The sequence below is a fragment of the Ursus americanus genome, chromosome 21, assembly GCF_024610735.1.
Source record: "Ursus americanus isolate L20-20 chromosome 21, mUrsAme1.1.p, whole genome shotgun sequence".
NCBI lineage: Eukaryota > Metazoa > Chordata > Mammalia > Carnivora > Ursidae > Ursus > Ursus americanus.
In genome coordinates, this window is record NC_142147.1 from 3372035 (window position 1) to 3388180 (window position 16146).

At 48.8% G+C, this 16146-nt stretch overlaps 1 protein-coding gene across 1 annotated transcript; it reads left to right on the forward strand.

The window, feature by feature from the left end:
- Positions 1-2334: 2334 nt before the first annotated feature.
- GINS2 (GINS complex subunit 2) lies at positions 2335-15431 on the forward strand. The gene is made up of 5 exons (XM_045772844.2): positions 2335-2515; positions 3222-3336; positions 9817-9916; positions 14180-14306; positions 14783-15431. The coding sequence occupies exons 1-5, from the start codon at positions 2426-2428 to the stop codon at positions 14906-14908; spliced, it is 558 nt and encodes a 185-aa protein (XP_045628800.2). The 5' UTR covers positions 2335-2425; the 3' UTR covers positions 14909-15431.
- Positions 15432-16146: the final 715 nt, after the last annotated feature.

The following is a 16146-nucleotide window of genomic DNA, read 5'->3' on the forward strand; positions in this document are numbered from 1 at the left end:
TTGTGACTGGCTTTTCACATAGCATCCTGCTTTCCAGGTTCATCCACACTGTAGCACGAATCAGTGCTTCGTTCCTGTTTGTGGTGGAGTCATATTCCGCAGGACGTCGGACCACATTTTGTTTACCAATCCCTCAGTTGATGGGCATTTGAGTGGTTTCCACCTTTCAGCTGTTGTGAATCATACCTCTGGGAATGGAAAGACATTTAACAAGCCTCCAGGTGCCCCCGATGTTTGCTCATGTTTGAGACTCCGAGGCGCCGTCCTGTTGCAGTGTGCAACACTGCACACCATACCAGCTGGTCTTGCTCTCTCAACAGCCCAGTGAGGTAAGCAGCGGCACTGCCCCCATTTTACAGACAGGGACGAGGACACTCAGCTAATGTGGACACCAGGCCTGCTAGTTCTCCTACTCAACCCGCCATGCGTGGCCTCTCTGAACCTGGGCTTTCCTGCCAGCTCTTTTCCTTTGCTCTTTTACAGGCTATGAAAATCAGGAAGGGAAGCCTCGCCAACTGTGGAACACAAATATTTGCCAATCAAGAAAACATTCCCCTATCAGTCAAAACCCAGACAAGCTGGCACACATTCTCTGCAGATGCCTGAGGGAGCTTCTATTTTAGGAGAGACCAGGTGGCCTGCAGCTTCTCCCCCTCCCCAAACACCCCAGGCTCCTTCTCACTCCTACCTCGTTTGCAGATGAGAAAACTGAGGTTCAAAGTAGTCACTTACCCTCCATTACACAGCATCCAGAGGGACCTTTTATTTATTTTCCTTTTTTGTTTATTTTTCAAGTAATCTCCACACTCAATGAAGGGCTTGAGCTCAGGATCCCAAGATCAAGAGTAGCTCCCTCTGGGATGCCTGGCTGGCTCCGTTGGTAGAACATCTGACTCTTAATCTTGGGGTCATGAGTTCAAGACCCATGTCGGGTGGAGAGATTATTTTAAAAAGTCACCAGCTCATGGATTGAGCCAGCCAGGCTTTGTATTTGTCTTAATAAATGGCACACGGCGAAGGTGATTTCCAATGCAGATAAATAGCAGACATAGCTTTCTAGGCCATGTGAGTGGGCAGAACTTAATTATGGCCTTATTTCATCTCTCCAACAACCTTACATGGGGCGGGTTTCAGGGGGCTTAGGGAGGAAAGCATGGGGTTATCTGGGGTGGGGAAGATTTCCGGTGGGGATTCAGAACACTGGAATCCTCCTGTCTCCTGTGTCTTTTTGCAGGGCCTAATGATCAAGGGTTCAAATTCAGCCCACTGCCTGTCCCTAACAGCCTGCCCTGGCAGCTTCACTCCCAGGAAGTTTTCTGGCCTGGTTAAAATTCAGTTTTCTGTCCTCACCCCAGACCCCTGACTTAGAATTCTCCAGGAGTGTGCATGTTTCTTTTCTTTCTTTTTTTTTCTTTTTATTTATTTGAGAGAAAGAGGGAGCACAAGTGGCTGGAGGGGCAGAGGGAGAAGCAGACTCCCCGCTGACCAAGGAGCCTGATGCGGGGACTGGATCCCAGGATGCTGAGATCATGACCTGAGAGACGGAAGGCAGACACTTAACCCACTGAACCACCCAGCCCCCCCCACCCCCCCCCCACGGAGTGTACATGTTAACACTCAGAATCTTCTAGGGGATTCTGACACAGAACAGAGTGTGAGAACCGCTGCTATTAGGTTTCACACAAGCCCAGTGTATAAAGGGATGGACAGAGAAGCCGTGCAAACCTGCCTTTTCTGAGTCTCACCTGGGATGCTTGCCAAAGCACACATTCTGAGTTTCCGAATCGGAAGATGTGCGTGGGGCGGGGGAATCTGCCTTTTTATAGGTTCTAACCAACATGTAAAGAGAGAAGATTGTGAAGTTAAGGGAAGCAAGGGCCCCATTCGTCTAGCCGGTCACAGCCATGACCTAATAATAAATGCATTTACTTCTGGCCGGGTGCGGGACCCGGTGTCCACGTGCCCCGAACTCCACCTCCAGTTTGACTCAGTGTAGGCGCCCGTGACAGGTGAAGGGACATGGAAGCGTGGAGACGCACCAGGAAGGCCCACAGCGCCAGGTGCACCGCGCTGTGCCCCGCCCACGAGAAGAGGGCGGGGGGCGGGGCCGGGCCGCAGGAGGGGCGGGCCCGGGCCTGTCTCGAGGAGGACCGAGCGGGGACGCTGTGGGCGTAGTCTGCTTAGCCTCGTTGACGTTCGCCAATCCGTGGGCTCGAAGCGACCGCGGTCCCCGCCTCCCGCCGCCACGGGGAGAGTGCCGCGTCGCTATTGGCTGGCCAATTGGCTGGCCTATTGCTATAGGCTTCTTCCGGCCGGGGGGGTGGGCCCCGCGTATTGGCGGGAAAGGAGCTGCCACGATCCTTTACCCTCGGCTGGTGAGGGGCGGCCGGCGGCGGCGTGTCCCGGGCGGGTTGCTGTGGCCAGCATGGACGCGGCGGAGGTGGAGTTTCTGGCCGAGAAGGAGCTGGTCACCATAATCCCAAACTTCAGCCTAGACAAGATTTACCTCATCGGGGTAAGGGCTGGGTCGGCCATTGTCCTCAGGCCCAAGCGCCGGCCAGAGGCGGTAGCGTTGGGGCTTCCGCTGACACCCCCCCGGCCTCCGACTCGCCGAGTGGTCGGGGTCGGGGGGCACCCGGAGCGGTTGGGGAGAATACCTGAGAGGGGGGAAGCCAAGTGGTCGGGGGGACGCGGAGGGGGGGGCGGGGTGGAGTACAAGAGGTATGCGGGGGGCGACGCCGAGTGGTCGGGGGGCGTACGGCGTGCGGGGACCCCGAGTGGTGCGGGGACCCCGAGTGGGGGGACGTACGGGATGGAGGACGCCGAGTGGTCGGGGGGCGTACGGAGGAGGCTGGGGGGTAGAATATGGGGGCTACCGGGGAGGAAGACGCCGAGTGGTCGGTGGCGGGGTGGGTGGGGAAGGCTATGGGTTGGGGGGACGCAGAGGGTCGCAGGGATGGGCGAGCTTCGCAGCCTGGGCCCAGTGCCTCAGCTGTTCTGAGGGGTTGGCAGGAACCCGGGCTCAGGTGGGTTGGCCGGGTGTGCCCGTGAGGCCCGCGCTTGGGGCGTGAGCGCTCGCCCGGAGCTGCCGCACTGGGAGTGTGTTCACAGTTGGGCGTTAGACTTTTCTGCAATGCCCTTTGCCTTGTTGGACAGCAGTGGGGTCCGGTAGTGCCTTTTGCCCTGTTTTGTCTGACCAGGACTTGGTTTTCCTTTGGCAGGGGGACCTGGGGCCTTTTAACCCTGGTTTACCAGTGGAAGTGCCTCTGTGGCTGGCAATTAACCTGAAACAGAGACAGAAGTGTCGGCTGATTCCTCCCGAGTGGATGGATGTGGGTAAGGACCTGGGTGGAGCAGGGCCAGGTGACACCCTCCCTCAAATGGAAGCCCCAGGCCCTTTCCACCTACTCCATCATCCACTGGTCAGCTGAAATTAATGAGTGGTTGGAGTTTCACCTGTTAGTTTGCTGACCACTATTACTAATGTCATGTTAGTTTGAGGCATCTGTATCAAATTTCGCTCAGATTTTGATTTTAAGATATTTCAACTTGCTTTAAAATTAAGAATATTGGGATGCCTAGATGGCTAAATTGCTTAAAATTCTGCCTCCTCAGGTCATGATCCCAGGTCCTGGGATTGAGTCCCACAATGGGCTCCCTGCTCAGCAGGGAGCCTGCTTTTCCCTCTCCCTGCTTTTGTGCTCACGTGCATGGTCTCAAAAATCTTAAAAAAAAAATAAAATTAAGACTGTTGTGGGGCACCTTGGGGGGGCTCAGCAGGTTAAGCATCTGCCTTTGGCTCAGGTCATGACCCCAGGGTTGTGGGTTTGAGCCCAGAATTGGGCTCCTTGCTTAGTGGAGAGCCTGCTTCTCCCTCTCCTTCCCACCCCCCGTTCGTGCTCTTTCTCTCTCGCTCTCTCTCGCTCTCGCTCTCTCTCGCTCTTTCGCTCTCTCTCGCTCTTTCGCTCTCTCTCGCTCTTTCGCTCTCTCTCGCTCTTTCGCTCTCTCGCTCTTTCGCTCTCTCTCGCTCTTTCGCTCTCTCGCTCTCTTTCCCTCTCTCTTTCCCTCTCTCTCTCTCCCTCTGTCAAATAACATCTTAAAAAAATAAAATTGAAATAAAATAAAAAATAGTGTATGACTTTGAAGAAGCATTTCTTTTAACTTTCAAAAAATAACCAGAGGTGCCTGGCTGGTTCAGTCAGTAGAGCACACAACTCTTTACTTTGGGATCGTGAGTGAACTCAAGGTTGTAAGTTTGAGCCCCACGTGTAGACTAGCATGTTAAGGCGTAGAGTCCTCTCACATTGAACAGAATGCATGAAAATAATGCATCATCCAAACAAGGGAGTATTATTCAGCTATGTAAAGGAATGAAGTCCTGCTCGTGCTACAACTGAATGAACCTAGAAACATTATGCTAAGTGAAAAAAAGAAAAGGTACAAAGATCACCTACAACTCTGAATATACTAAAAACTATTGAATTGTACGTTTTATTTTTTCATTTTATTTTTTTTAAGATTTATTTATTTTGGAGCAAAAGCTCGAGGGACAGAGGGAGAGGGACAGAGAATCTTCAGCAGACTCAGCAATGAGCTCTGAGCCTGATGCAGGGCTCCATCCTATGACCTTGATGAGATCATGACCTGAGCCAAAACCAAGAGTCAGACGCTTAACCGACTGTGCCACCCAGGCGCCCCTGAATTGTACATTTTAAACGGGTGGAGTGTATGGTGCATTAATTATGTCTTATTAATGAAATGATGGGGGTGCCTGGGTGGCTCACTTGGTTAAGCGTCTGCATTTGACTCCGGTCATGATATTAGGGTCCTGGGATCAAGCCCTGGGGTGGGCTTACTGCTGAGTGGGGAGTCTGCTTCTCCCTCTCCCTCTGCTTCTCCCCCCACTCATTCGCACAAACTCTTTCTCAAATCTTTAAAAAAGAAACTGATGTATTGATGCAGACCGACTTTATCCTGAGCCTTGGCAATCTTCTATCTCAGAGACAAAAGTGGCTCATTATAGCAAGGAACATTGATTTTATTTGGAATGGGGAGGGGGATGTAGAGTTTGAGAAGCCTCTGAGTGATTTTGATTATCCCCTCTAAATTGGGAATCAGTTGGGGATACTTCTTTCCTAGAAGCAATGACACTTTGGGACCCCTGGGTGGCTCAGTCGGTTAAGCGTCTGCCTTCGGCTCAGGTCATCATCCCAGGGTCCTGGAATCGAGTCCCGCGTTGGTCTCCTTGCTCAGCGAGGAGCCTGCTTCTCCGTCTGCCTGCTGATTCCCCTGCCTGTGTTTTCTCTTTCTTTCTCTTTCACTCTCAAATAAAATCTTTAAAAAAACCCAAAAACTAAAAAACCAAGGATGCTATGAGCCGGGCAGTCTCAAATACAGTTTCAGAAAGATTGGGCTTTTTTTCTTTCTGGTCCTAAAGGGGAGGCGGTGAGGGGGTGGCCCTGGTGGGTCTGCAACAAAGGGAAACTCCCAATCCCAGTTCCTTTTGCTAAGGGGCTCTTTGTCAGTGAACCCCTCCACGTCTGGCTGTTAGCGCTGCATCTCCCTCAGGCAGTTTCGGCCTGTCCAAACCGAAGGTGATAGGGGCAAGAGTCCGCCTCATTGCAGGCCAGTCAGAAAAGTGTGGAGAGAGTTAGCCTGAGCTTTTTCACAGGCCAGAGCCATGCTGGGGTGAGCAGTAGTGAAACCTCACTAGTTGGTCAGTAGAGCATGCCAGCTGCCCTCTAATTCTGCCACTGCAGAGTTCTGTCTGCTCTTGTCCTATGAATGGGATCACCTAGTTAGTCCGTTTTTGACTGTCTTCTCTGATGCTGTTTTGTTTTTAAAGACCTTACTTATTTGACAGAGAGTGAACAAGCTGCGGGGGTGATAGGCAAAGGGAGAGGGAGAAGCAGACTCTCCACTGAGCAGGGATCCTACTTGGGGCTCCATCCCAGGACCCTGGGATCATGAGTAGAGCTGAAGGCAGACGCTTAACCAACTGAACCCCTCAGGTGCCTTTTTTTTTTTTTTTTTTTTTTTTTAAAGATTTGAGAGTTCACACTTGTGAGTAGGGGAAGGGGCAGATGGAGAGAATCTCCAAGCAGACTCCCCACTAAGCAAGGACCTCTAGCCCATGACCCAGATATCATGACCTGAGCTGAAACCAAGAATTGGGCACTCAGCCAACTGAACAACCCAGGCACCACTCTGACACTGTATTTGAGATTCGTTCCCGTAGTTGCACTTAGCATTACATCGTTCTTTTATTGCTAAGTACTATTGCATTCATGGTAGAGTATTCCACGGTTGGGTCACCCATTCTGCTTTTGGTGGATGTTTGGATCGTTTCCCATTTTTGGCTATTGCTAATCAGGCTGTTACGAACATTCCTAAGTCTTTTTGTGGACACATGTTTTCAATTCTCTTGGGTAGAATACCTAGGGTCATAGGTCAGACCGTGGTTGACTTTATAGGAAACTGCCACCCAGCCCTTCAGAGTGATTGAGCTATTCTGATCCCACCAGAAACATGTGAGAGTTCCCAGTGTTCCACATCCTGGCCAACACTGGGTGACATCAGTCTGTTTGATTCATCGCAGTTTGAACAGCAGTATTTCATACTCTGATTTAGATGCTAGAAAAGAATCTGTCAACTGTATAGAGAAGATGTGTGTGGGAAGAGGGCAGGAGGAAGTTACCCAGGCTGTGAGTAGTTTGACCAGTTGCTGGAGGTGGGCAGACATGGTTGGAGTCTAGGTGTCTTTCGAAGGAAGAATCTGCAGGATTTGCTGAAGGACAGGCTGTGGGATCTGAGAGAGGAGAGTGAAGAATGACTGCCGGTGTTGCTGGCCCAAACTACCAAAGGACATGGAGTTGCTGTGTCCTGAGTTGGGGAAGGCTGCGGGAGCATGAGTGCTGGGGTAGGGACCAGGGTTTGACCGTGTCACACCGGAGGTGCCTATTAGATAACTAGGTAGAAGTACTGTGGGCAGGAGTACTTAGGAATTCGGTGAAGGGGCTTATTTGGGGATACACATGTGGAAGTCCTCATGAATGCTCAAATGCGGCAGGATGACATCACATGGGATGTGAGTTTAGGTGGTGAAGGGGTCAGGGATCTGAGCACTGAGCTACCCCCAGTGTTGAGAGGTCAGGACGGCTTGGAGGAATCTGAGATAAGAGAACTCAGTGTGGTCTTCCAGAAATCAGATGATAAATATCCTCCAAGAAGGATTAATCTTTGTCAGATGTGAAGACAGATGGAACTATTGGGCTCAGCTGAGCAGAGGTCGTGGGCCTTGGTGTTGAGTATTGTTGGTAGAGGGGTAGAATAGACACCCACCTGAGTGGTCGAAGAAAGGAAGTTAACTCTTGAAAAAAAAAAAGGTTTGGTAGCTGGCGTTGGGAGGGTTTTTTTTTTTTTTTTTAAGAGTTAATTTTTTAAATTTAAAATAATTTTACAATTCAGTTAATTAACATATAGTGTATTATTACTTTCAGAGGTAGAGTTCAGTGATTCATCAGTTGCATGTAACACCCAGTGCTCGTTACATCACGTGCCCTCCTTAATGCCCATAACCCTGTTACCCCGTCCCCCCACCTACCTCCCCTCTAGCGACCCTCAGTTTATTTCCTATAGTTAAGAGTCTCTTATGGTTTGTCTCCCTCTCTGATTTCGTCTTATTTTACTCTCCCTTCCCCTATGATCCTGTTTTGTTTCTTAAATTCCACATGACTGAAGTCATATGATCATTGTCTTTCTCTGATTGACTTATTTCACTTACTAAGGTTTTTTTTATTTACTTTATTTAAACAGTCTTTTTTTTTATTTTTATTTTTAAAGGTATTTTATTTATTTATTTATTTGACAGAAGACAGCCAGTGAGAGAGGAAACACAAGCAGGGGGAGTGGGAGAGAAAGAAGCAGGCTCCCAGTGGAAAAGCCTGATGTGGGGCTCGATCCCAGGACTCTAGGATCATGCCCTGAGCCAAAGGCTGATGCTCAGCTGAATGACTGAGCCACCCAGGCACCCCTTATTTTATTTTATTTTATTTTATTTTATTTTATTTTATTTTATTTTATTTTATTTTTTTAAAGATTTTATTCACTCATTTGTCAGAGAGGGAGAGAGAGCACGCACAAGTAGGAGGAGCAGCAGGCAGAGGGAGAAGCAGGCTCCCCGCTGAGCTGAGCAAGGAGCAGAATGCGGACTTGGTCCCAGGACCTGGGATGATGACCTGAGCTGAAGGCAGATGCTTAACCAACTGAGCCACCCAGGTGTCCCTTATTTTTTTTAAAGATTTTATTAGAGAAAGCAGAGAGCATGAGCTGGCGGAGAGAGGCAGAGAGAGAGGGAGAAGCAGGCTCCCCACTGAGCAGGGAGCCTGACATGGGGCTGGATTCCAGGACTCTGGGATCATGACCTGAGCGAGAAGTAGATGCTTAGCTGACTGAGTCACCCAGGCGCCCATACTTAGTTTTATTTTTTATTTTTTAAAAGATTTTATGTGAGAGAGCGAGTGAGCAAGAGAGAGCACATGAGCCAGGGGCAGAGGGAGAGAAGCAGACTCCCTGCTTAGTAGGGAGCCTGACTCGCAACTGGATTCTAGACCCCTGAGATTATGACCTGAGCTGAAATCAAGAGTCGGGTGCTCGACTGACTGAGCCAGCCAGGCACCCCTAGGATTTTCTTTTTAAGATGGAAGATGTTGCAGTGAGTTTGATGGAATGGTTAAGTAGTGAGGGCAACAGCAAACACTCGAGTGAGACAGTTGCTGGGGTGTGTTGGGTGCAGCTCAGAGAGGAGGGAGGTCCAGGACACACCTGGAAGTCTGTTCCTCGTGCACAGAGACAGGTGTAGAGGGGGTTGGGAGCAGTGTGCTGGCAGGAGCGTGCAGGCTCTCAGAAGGGCATTGGGTTAGAGTGAGAGGGTGAATGGAGCAGGGGAATAGATTGGGTTGCAGCATGGCACCAAGGGCCCCTGAAAAGGGGGCCCATCACTGAAAGACCCCGTTCCCCTGCCCCCCCACCCCAGCACAGTTGTGTGTGTGTCCCTCAGCATCAGTGGCCAGTCCAGATTCAGGACTTTCTCAGATCCATAAGATAGGGAGAGAGGGGTGCTGCTGCTGGGTAGAATTGGGACTCCACTATTGGATTCTAGATGCTGGGCTTCAGGCCCTTCATGATCATCGTCCCACCCCCAGGCTGGAGTGGCTGTGGTTTTATGTCCTCTTGCTCCCCTCTGAACAAGGCTTCGTATATATAAGTAAATTTCTCCAGTCACTGGTTACTCTCATCACCTTTTGCATCAAAGGTAGAATGCTTGTTTCTTTCCCTAAGAAAAGAGCTTCTGACTCAGACATAATTTCTTCAGTAATATATCCTGTAGGCCAGAGCAGCAACACGAACACGAATTTACCACCTTCTATAAGAGAAACATTTTTTTTTTTTTTTAAAGATTTTATTGCTTTATTTGACAGAGCACAAACAGGCGGAGCGGCAGGGAGAGGGAGAAGCAGGCCGCCCAGCTGAGCAAGGAGCCCGATGTGGGGCTTTATCCCAGGACCTCAGGATCGTGACCTGAGCCTAAAGCAGACGCTCAACTGACTGAGCCACCCAGGCGCCCCTCTAAGAGAAACTTTTGAGGAAATAGGCCCTGAATCATCTAGTTAGTGATATGTTATTCCAAAAAATGTTTTTTCTTCATGTTTTTGTTAGTTGATCCAATAGGTAATGTAAACACTTAGTAAATTTGGAAAGCTTAAACAAATATTTTGGGTATGGTGATGGTAAAATGTATACATTTCTGAATTTCAGAAAAGTTGGAGAAGATTAGGGATCATGAACGAAAGGAAGAAACTTTTACCCCTATGCCTAGCCCTTACTACATGGAACTTACCAAACTCCTGTTAAATCAGTAAGTATTCTCCTTAGAGCCACCTGTAAGGCGGAACTCCTGATTCTCGTCCTTCACTCTGTCCTTCCTTTCTTGTTCCACATTCGGCTCTGAGGTGAGGCGAGTACCCCTGGCCACCCACTTCCCTGGGTCAGTAACCTGGGAGGCATTTGTGGCACACACTCTTTTGCCTGGGCTTTCCCATTTGTCCTTTACTTTTCCCACCCCTCCCTCTCCTAGGGAGACCCTTGCTGCTTTATCACTTGACATTGAACCCCGTGAGTCTCCATTATCCTCTCTAGCCTTTTTCTTTATTTTTTTTTTTTAAGATTTTTATTTACCTATTAGAGAAAGAAAGCCAACAAGAGGACGGGCAGAGGGAGAAGCAGGCTCCCCACTGAGCAGGGAGCCAGCCCTATGTGGGACTCAATTCCAGAACTCTGCGATCATGACCTGAGCTGAAGGCAGACACTCAACCGACTGAGCCACCCAGGGCTCCCTCTCTAGCCTTTTTCTTAATTGTGGCTGTGTTTTACTGGTAAAGCTTTACCCCTTTGTCTTCCACTATGTGCATTTAAGTTCCTGCATGTCTTTCATAGGAAAGGCCAGAGGGCTAGCACTTGCTCTGAACCCTAGCTGTAATGAAAACCCACTGGTGGCAAAAAGTGTGGTGGTGTAGCTTCTGGTTCCCGTATGTTCAGTTCTGGCTTCCCACTGGCTTTTAATTCATTCTCTACGTTGTAGCCAGAGTGGACTTTTAAAGATGGAGCTGCCATGTGACACCCCTGTTCCTTGGAGCCTGTCCAGGGTTTAGGCTAAAGTCCTCATGATGGCATGCAAAGCACTGCCTAGCTGGGCTCCTTTGTGGCTCCTATAGTTTTTCTCTCTGATTCCCTGGGTTCCAGGCTCACATTGGCCTCTTTACTTCCTTCCACATACCAAGGTCCTCAGGGCTTTCATATACTGTTTCTTCTGTTCAGTAGGTCCATCTATTATCTGTTCTTTCCTTTGGCTTAGCCTAATTGGTGCTGTCTCACAGGTTAAGGATGCCTGTCCTCTTGGCAGCTCTGTAGTCCCCATGTTATTTGTCAGCTATAATCTTCTAATCACTAGTCAGGCTGTGCCCTCCCAGCCCCACTCCAGTTCTAAAGGGCAGGGACTGGGGCCCCTGGGTGGCCAGTTGGTTAAGTGTCTGACTCTTGATTTTGATGCAGGTCATGATCTCAGGGTTGTGAGATTGAGCCCTGTGTCAGGCTCCACGCTGGGCATGAAGCCTGCTTGAGAGTCTCTATCCGCCTCCATCTGTGCATGCATGTGCTCTCTTCCTCTAAAAAAATAAAAGTAAAAAAGGTCAGGGACTGCATCTTGTTTGCACTAGTATGATGCCTGGTGCAAACGTGTTTGTTGAATGAATGAATGAAATCAGCAGAGGGGGCCAAGCAAGTGTGGATGATTTTGCTTATTAGACAGTAATTTGCAAAATGTCAAGCTTTTTAAGCCCTGAGCATGTTCTCTTTTTTTCTTTTTTCTTTTTTTTTAAGTAGGCTCCATGCCCAGCATGGAGCCCAATGAGGGGTTTGAACTCGTGACCTCAATCAAGACCTGAGCGGAGGGGTGCCTGGGTGGCTCAGTCGTTAAGCGTCTGCCTTCGGCTCAGGGCGTGATCCTGGCGTTCTGGGATCGAGCCCCACATCAGGCTCCTTTGCTGAGAGCCTGCTTCTTCCTCTCCCACTCCCCCTGCCTGTGTTCCCTCTCTCGCCGGCTGTCTCTCTCGCTGTCAAATAAATAAATAAAATCTTAAAAAAAAAAAAAAAAAAAAAAAGAACCAGACCTGAGCGGAGACCCAAGTTGGTCACTTAGCTGACTCAGCCACCCAGGTGCCCCCTGGGCTCCTTTTCATTGATGGAAACAAGAGCAGAGCTAGAACAAAAATTGGGATGGTCCCTATTGTCTGCTCTAGAGCAAGAGCCCCCACTGAATGACACTATTGAATTCAAGTGAAAATTTGGGGTATGTAACATGGATTTGCCCTTAAATTGATATGAGACTGTAGTTTACGCCAGACTAAGCATTCCACTAGATAATGGAAGTAGTCACATGGGCGTGAGCGCCACTCTGTCTGGGAGCAGTGTGGGCCTGTAAACCAGTAGTCCCACACTGCAGCATGATTAGTCCCGTTCAGACCGTAATGGGATGCAGCCCTAATGCCTGGTGGTGTCAGAGAAGGGGTCCCTGGCTTGAAGAAGGAGGGAAAATGTACTAGGGAAGAGGACACTGTAGGTAGAAGGCAGGGACATGTGAACGGGCACGGAATGTTTGGGGAAGCAGAGTTGTTGGGGTTGGTGTAGACTAGGTGGAGAGTCGGGGAGCTGAGGCTGTTATTCTGTGGCTGCAGTGTCCTAGGGAGGGTGTTGGGCAGGGGTGTGTCATCTGATGAATTGGAGAGCCTTCTGAGGCAGTGGGCAGGGGTGACTTGGAAGGGAGAATATGGAAGCAGAGGTGAGCCCCCGGTTCACCTTTAGTTGTTGAAGTTCAGGATCTTATGTATGCAGTTTCTGTTGAAACTTCGGCTTTTTGATTCTTTGTAATTAATTTGGCCAAGGAACCTAATTTTACCACTGTTCCGCACTTCAGTTAACAAATTGATGGGGTCCTTTGTTCTTTAACCTGTCTGTCAGTGCATAAGATCCTAATGTTTGGGTCTTACATACAATCTGCTATGTAAGTTTTATTTTATTTTTTTTTTAAAGATTTTATTTATTTATTCGACAGAGATAGAGACAGCCAGCGAGAGAGGGAACACAAGCAGGGGAAGTGGGAGAGGAAGCAGGCTCCTAGCGGAGGAGCCCGATGTGGGGCTCGATCCCATAACGCCACGATCACGCCCTGAGCCGAAGGCAGACGCTTAACCGCTATGCCACCCAGGCACCCCCGCTATGTAAATTTTATACCACTGATTCCCTGCTACTAATCACAAGCTACTTTCAGCATATGGAGAGGCCACTTCAGCTTTCCTAGCATGCCTGGTGATGGACAGTGTTAGCTTCTGCTTTCATCTTCTTCTTTGTCTTTTCCTTCAAAGATTAGTTTAAAATGTAGCTCACAACAAGCAGCACCTGAATGGCTCAGTCGGTTAAGCGTCCGACTCTTGATTTCAGCTCAGGTCTTGACCTCAGGGTTGTGAGTTCAAGCCCTGCATTGGGCTCCACACTGGGTGTGGAGCCTACTTAAAAAAAAAAAAAAAAAAAAAAGAGTAGGATGGTCTAAAAGGATCCAAGATCCAAAATGTAGCTCACGACAGGAAGGCTGTCACTGACCCTTGCTGACTCCTGTTCAAACTTTTACCCAGAATTTGCCGTGTATTGGTATGGCTCGGTTTATGCTAATCTGCAATTTAGTCTGTGGTTTCTGTAACTGTACTTGTGTTTTCTCTGATTTTCTCTCTGGAGTGGGATAGCACCTAGTCTTCAGAGCTTTGGGAGGATAGAAATGCTTTGTAGTGCCTGGCATAGAGCCGTTGTCTTCTTTCCCTGGTGGGTTGTAAGCCCTTGGATAAATGCTGTGGTATGAGCAATAGCAGTCATGACCTCTGACCCAGCCCTTGAAACAAATTCCTTCAAGATGGAAATTCTACAGCACAGAACACTCAGTTACCCTGCAATGGAGGATGTCCAACTTAGAGCTTATTCTCTGAAGTCCTTGTACTGCAGCCTGCCATGGAACAGCTACGTGAGCACGAATAGAACTGTGTGGATCATGGCTGAATTTTTTTTTTTTTTAAAAGATTTTATTTATTAGCGAGAGCCACAGATATAGCGAGAGAGCACAAGTGGGGAGGAGAGGGAGAAGCACACTGCCAGCTGAGCAGGGAGCCTGATGAGGGGCTCTGTCCCAGGGCCCTGGGATCATGACCTGAGCCAAAGGCAGATATCCAACTGATGGAGCCACCCAGGCATCCCCATGGCTGAATTTTCTTGGCACCAAGCTTAACTGCTAGAAATTTGTACATCTTAAAATTGAAAACAAAGGAAAACACATTTTGCTTGTGTTTTCCTGAAGCCAAGCAGCAATTTTTTAAAAGCCACTTCCACCTGGTGGGGGGGGTGGGCGACTGCCGGGCTCAGTCCGAGGAACATGCAACTCTTGATCTCAGAGTCTTGAGTCTGAGCTCCACGTTCCGTGTGGAACCTACTTAAAAAGTAATATAGGCCACTTCCACCTGGATGTTGCTTTAGTTTACCGAGTGCTTCCTTATGTGATTCCCCCTCGCCTTGCTGCTTTTAGTGCTTCAGACAATATCCCGAAAGCAGATGAGATCCGGACCCTGATCAAGGATGTGTGGGACACTCGCATAGCCAAACTGCGGGTGTCTGCTGACAGCTTTGTGAGACAGCAGGAGGCACATGCCAAGGTAGGTGCATGCAGGGCAGGGGCACAGGGGCCCTTCCCATGGCACCTGACTCTCCTCGTATGCCCACGAAGGCCTGTGGCTGCCTGCTGGTGCCAACGAATTGCCCCCAGTATCCTGTCTGCTTGGATTATTCCAAGCAGGGTTTACTAGCTGTGCCCTTTTTTTTTTTAAAGATTTTATTTATTTATTCGACAGAGATAGAAACAGCCAGCGAGAGAGGGAACACAAGCAGGGGGAGTGGGAGAGGAAAAAGCAGGCTCCCAGCAGAGGTGCCTGATAGGGGCTCGATCCCATAACGCTGGGATCATGCCCTGAGCCGAAGGCAGACGCTTAACCACTGGGCCACTCAGGCGCCCCACCTTTTTTTTTTTTTTTTAAATATTATTCATTGGTTACTTATTTTTTATTCAGTAGATTTTACATTTTCTCAAATCGAACATACCTCACCAACCCAGTTGGTTTTCTCTTGTTTTTAGCTGGATAACCTGACCTTGATGGAAATCAACACCAGCGGGACTTTCCTCACACAAGCACTCAACCACATGTACAAACTCCGTACAAACCTGCAACCTTCTGAAAGCATCCAGTCTCAAGACTTCTAGAGAAAGATCTGAACTTATAAAGGCCTTGCATCTACTGGCCAGAGGCTTGCCAGGTGGTGTGTGAGTGCTCAAGACATGACTGAGGTACTATTATCTCTGGAGTTCTAGAACCCCTTTTGAATGTATGAAAAACTGTAATGAAACAAGGAATGGGTTCATAACATTGTTGGAAAGCAACAGGTTTGTGCTTAGTCCTCGAGACATTCTTTAATTCCACATCTGTCTTTAGGAGCCGGCTGTTCTCTTTATGGGGAAAGGAAGCAGCCTTGGCACAACAAGTGATTTTCCCCAGCACAGCCCGTGGTCTCCTGCTCTGCATTGTCACGGGCATGAACACATGTGACATTAAATGTGTTAAGATCAATACAGCAGTGGCGGTGTGGCCTGGGGCTTTTTTCCTTTCTTGAGCCTGATCTCTTGGGCTAAATTTAGACTCTTGTTCACATAGAGAAGGATGGCAGATGAGTGACAATGTTGATCACAGTTCGCCATCTAAACCCAATAAAGACGGACTCCACCCAGATCTTGCGTTGGGTTTTTTCCCTGCGTTACTACCAAGTGAAGGGAGCAAATCGTGTGGCCAAAATGGTCTGACCATATGGAGATGTGTGGCAGGAAAGGGTGATCTTTAGACTGACCTTCTGGGTGTCTCTCGTTCTCTTGGCTACTTCTGGTTAAGTGTAGCAGGTTTTTATCAAGAGGAAAGGCGGGGAACTCCCTTGGCTGCTTCACGCTCAGCCACCATCATGAATGACAGAATAACTGTCAGATGAGGAAGTTCATGACCAACTGGTCTCCTTCAGTGGAAACAGATGGTCATTGATGTTCTTCACCCCAGGAAGGCAATAGTAGCTAAGAATTCAGGAGAAACTAAGCACAATGTACAGGACCACACTAGATGTCATCTTTGTATTTGGATTAAAAACCCATTTTGGTGGTGGCAAGACAACTGGCATGATCTAGGATTCCTTGGATTATGCAAGAGAAAATAGACTCAAACATTGACATGCAAACACAGCCTGTATGAGAAGAGAAAGACCCCAGGAAAACAGCAAAAAGGAACACCAGGGCAGAACGAAGGAAGTCAGGGGGACTGTGGAAGACAAGGATGGTGTTGGCGAACAGCTAGAAATTGGATGACAGGAGTACCGATTCTGCAGTGACTTTATCTCTGCCGATTGTGCATTGTGCAGATCTTTCACGTTAATAAACTTAAAAGCCTGGGAAAAACAGATTGC

Coding starts and splice junctions, on each gene's coding strand:
- GINS2 (XM_045772844.2), top strand. CDS start 2,426: ATGGACGCGGCGGAGGTGGAGTTTCTGGCCGAGAAGGAGCTGGTCACC. Junction 3,337..9,816: donor TCCCGAGTGGATGGATGTGG/GTAAGGACCTGG, acceptor TCTGAATTTCAG/AAAAGTTGGAGAAGATTAGG. Junction 14,307..14,782: donor AGCAGGAGGCACATGCCAAG/GTAGGTGCATGC, acceptor TCTTGTTTTTAG/CTGGATAACCTGACCTTGAT.